This window comes from Paracoccidioides brasiliensis (genome assembly GCF_000150735.1).
Source record: "Paracoccidioides brasiliensis Pb18 unplaced genomic scaffold supercont2.9, whole genome shotgun sequence".
Classification (NCBI taxonomy): domain Eukaryota; kingdom Fungi; phylum Ascomycota; class Eurotiomycetes; order Onygenales; family Ajellomycetaceae; genus Paracoccidioides; species Paracoccidioides brasiliensis.
In genome coordinates this window covers 305,493-306,214 of record NW_011371366.1, presented here as the reverse complement: position 1 = coordinate 306,214, position 722 = coordinate 305,493, and the positions used below count along the sequence as shown (strand labels likewise).

The 722-nt window shown below is 50.7% G+C and overlaps 1 protein-coding gene across 1 annotated transcript; it reads right to left on the bottom strand.

Annotated features, from left to right (window-relative positions):
* Window positions 1-70: 70 nt before the first annotated feature.
* Window positions 71-464, bottom strand: PADG_12155 (uncharacterized protein; the record flags this gene model as incomplete). Its single annotated transcript, XM_010763990.1, has 2 exons — window positions 71-259; window positions 285-464. 2 exons carry the CDS (start codon window positions 462-464, stop codon window positions 71-73), a joined length of 369 nt encoding a protein of 122 aa, XP_010762292.1.
* Window positions 465-722: the final 258 nt, after the last annotated feature.

The window sequence follows — 722 nt, the reverse complement described above, 5'->3', positions numbered from 1 at the left end:
TGTTTTAGACAGGAATACAAGAAGAATCATACGGCGTTACTGTTGTGAGTATGTATCGTCAGCTGGCAACTCAACTGGAGCCTACTGTGAGAGCAACTCCGCCGGTGCAGGCGAATTCTTCACGCCGTACCCCATGTGCATCTGACAAATCCTTGGGCTCCAGGGGCGGGTGCGAAAACCCAGTAGCATCAAGGTCAGTGGCATTCTCTTTTGGTTGGAAACCCCTGTAGAGGGATTTTGGCACCTGCGGAGCTTGGCCCTGGTTGCGCCGCCAGATAAGGAACCATAGAGCCAGTCCGATGAGTGCAACTCCAACGATCGCACTGGTAACTAGAATCTTGACCGTCCGCCGCTCGAAAATCGTATACCTCAGGCTTGTTGTCTACGGGTACCCAGGAGGAGCTTGCATCATGTTTTGAACCAGCCCCCTCGGAACCAGAAGCAAGTTCCTTCATCAATGTCATTAGGGCATTTGCGTTGGCTTCCCCAGAGAAATTGAATTATTCCAATCACTATGTCAAGGGGATAAATAAAATTTGTTGGCTAAGCTCGAGCCAAACGAAGGCACACTGCAGAGCTGAATCCCGAAGATGGGAGACGTACGGGTGTATCGCAAAAACTAGTTGCTGTGTAGGAGTGCCAACGCCAATAGTTAGTTACCCAGTTCCCATCGTCCCAAGTCTGAATCACCCCCTATCGTAGCATTGCGGCCACACATACGT